General features: G+C 34.3%; 1 protein-coding gene across 3 annotated transcripts in view; it reads left to right on the forward strand.

Moving 5' to 3' along the window:
- The window catches only part of DCK (deoxycytidine kinase), a 25,619-nt gene that overhangs the window by 21,316 nt on the left and 1,620 nt on the right, over nucleotides 1-2,683 (forward strand). For all 3 annotated transcript variants that reach the window (XM_015567924.1, XM_006769910.2, XM_015567923.1), the window contains exon 6: nucleotides 70-160. In XM_015567924.1, coding sequence (XP_015423410.1) covers nucleotides 70-160 — 91 coding nt within the window. The remainder of the gene's footprint in view (nucleotides 1-69; nucleotides 161-2,683) is intronic.

Below are 2,683 nucleotides of genomic sequence, written 5' to 3' on the forward strand. Positions count from 1 at the left end.
ATTATCCATGAATGATTTTCTCTTATTTATTGCTTTTTCTAACTGTTTTGTTCATCACTCTTTAAATAGAACCAACTTTGATTATCTACAAGAAGTGCCTATCTTAATATTGGATGTTAATGAAGACTTTAAAGACAAACACGACAGTCTGGTTGAAAAGGTAGATTTATACAAAGAGTATAAACTAGTATTTGCTTGGTCTTGTCTAAAAATGTATTCTAATTTGTGAGAAAACAATTTTCTAACAGAAATGACTACATAAAGTTACATTAAGGGGCAATTAAAAGCTTTAGAGGGATTTAGACTATTTAGATTGTAATCCTAACTTGAAATTCTAGCTTTGTGGCCTTACCTAAAATCCTTTAGTTCCTTTATCTGAGATACAGGAATATTCACAAAAGTTCTTGTAGCTTCTCTGCTTTTTCCTCTTTCCGATTTGGGAAACCCAGGACTTGTTTTGTGTCTATAGGCAACAAAGAAAATGAGTTTAATAATAAACTATTTGTTTATTTTTTCAACTAAATTCAATATGAAGAATACTTGAAATTGTAAGATACAGATCTTATCCATTTTTATGTTAGCTGAAGTCTTGAGATGAAAGGAGTTTTAGTTTTGAAATTTATTTGGACTGGGGATCGAGCCCACAACCCTGGTATGGGCCCTGACCTAGAATTGAACCGTGACCTCTCCTGGTTCATAGGTCGCTGCTCAACCACTGAGCCATGCTGGCCAGGCTATTTGGGATCTTGTCAATGATGAATTGTCATTGTCTAATCATTGAGTCATTGTCTTAATCAGATTTAATCTATGCCCCAGATGTTTGGTATATTCTATTTAAGTGAGTGGTACCTTTATTGATAAAGGTACTGGGAGAGAACTTATTAATGAATGCTTGAGAGAGAATAGTCATGAGAATTATATAACAAATATTTATGTATTTGTGTTAATTTAATTAGTGATCTAAGGTCTAAAGACTTAGATCACTTTTGTGTTCGTTTAGTTTTGAGATAAATTTGACATTTCTTTTCTCCTGTCACAAAATGTTTGCTATTTCCTAATAGGTACTTGACATTCATTAAGGGATGTATCTCAAGAATTTTTTAAACCTCAACATATTAGATAACTACTATCGCAACTTGTTTTTTCAATCATATAAATTAAAGCATATCTGGAAAATTCAAGTGACTTCTTTCTTATTATGAATGATATTTAAAAATATAGGATGGAATTCACTTAAATGATAACTATTAAACTAAATTAAGTCAGCCATTGAAGCACCAACAGCCAACCATCATTTTAACGGAAATGAATCTGTAAAACCATTTTTTTAAAATTTAATTGCAACATTTCTGTGAAGACTGACTAGAAATCATTTTGTATTATTTATTTTTTGTCTTCATTAATAATGTTAGCAGTTGGTTTTCTTTTTGAAATATTTTTACATGGCAATAATTGTTTTCTATTCAGGAGAATTACTGTGTAGTCTAGAATGTGAAGAGAATAGAATCTTGTTACTGTGCTGTTGGTTAGTTGGCTAGATTCAGTTACTGCTTATATTACCTTTCCTCATACTTTAACATTAGAGTATATATAAGATTCAAATTTGTGCTTCAGAGAAATTATAGAAAATTAATTGGGGGAGGGGGAAATATTGCAAGAAAAGAAAAATTACAGATATGTTGCATGTCTGAACCTTCAGAATTGTTTAAACCATTGCAGTTATTAATGTTATCAATACTAAAGCTGCACATGTCAGTGGTCTGAGGTATTATAAAGAGATAAAATTATGATTATAAGTTTAAAGATTATAAAACGAGATTATGGCTGTTATAGAACTATATCAATCTTAGGCTAAATTGAATAACTCCTTTAATTACATTCTGTCATTCAGCTTTTACTACTAAAGTATTTATTAATACACTAGAGCAGTGATGGCGAACCTATGACACGCATGTCAGAGGTGACACGCGAACTCATTTTTTTGGTTGACTTTTCTTTGTTAAATGGCATTTAAATATATAAAATAAGTATCAAAAATATGTGTTTTACTATGGTTGCAAATATCAAAAAATTTCTTTATGTGACACAGCACTAGAGTTAAGTTAGGGTTTTTCAAAATGCTGGCACGTGGAGCTCAAAAGGTTCGTCATCACTGATCTAAACCAATGTTTGCTTTAGGGATCCCTCTGGGATGGAGGAGAGGTAATGGCTGCAGACAGACCTTGAGTCACTCTCATGGACTGTGTGGCTCTGGCTTTAGTGACTATATCTACCTGTGTCTTGGTTTCCTCTCAATGCAGTACAATGAATATTTGACTGCCAGGGTATCAGTGTATTAACAATAAATTATTCCCACTATCTGAATAACATTGGCACAGGGGAGCTTCTCAAATGAGGGACATCTGTTATTGATCAACTCCATGGGAGAATCTCCTGGGCTGATCCCTGGTGGATGAGGAGCTGCCAGGAGCATCTTTTCTCCTTTTCGTTCCCTGCGATTTTGACCTTTCTGTGGACTCTCCTAAATGTTTCAGTGTAGTTCACAAATGGCCTGGTGACCTTGTCCATCTGTGCTAGCCACACCCAGTCTCAGGTGAAGCACCACCCCTATCCAGATGTGGCTCATGGGCCTGAGCTCTGGCTTCTGAGGAGCTCAAAAGCCTTGTGACTCAGACAGATGGGC

This window comes from Myotis davidii, unplaced genomic scaffold (assembly GCF_000327345.1).
Source record: "Myotis davidii unplaced genomic scaffold, ASM32734v1 scaffold284, whole genome shotgun sequence".
Classification (NCBI taxonomy): domain Eukaryota; kingdom Metazoa; phylum Chordata; class Mammalia; order Chiroptera; family Vespertilionidae; genus Myotis; species Myotis davidii.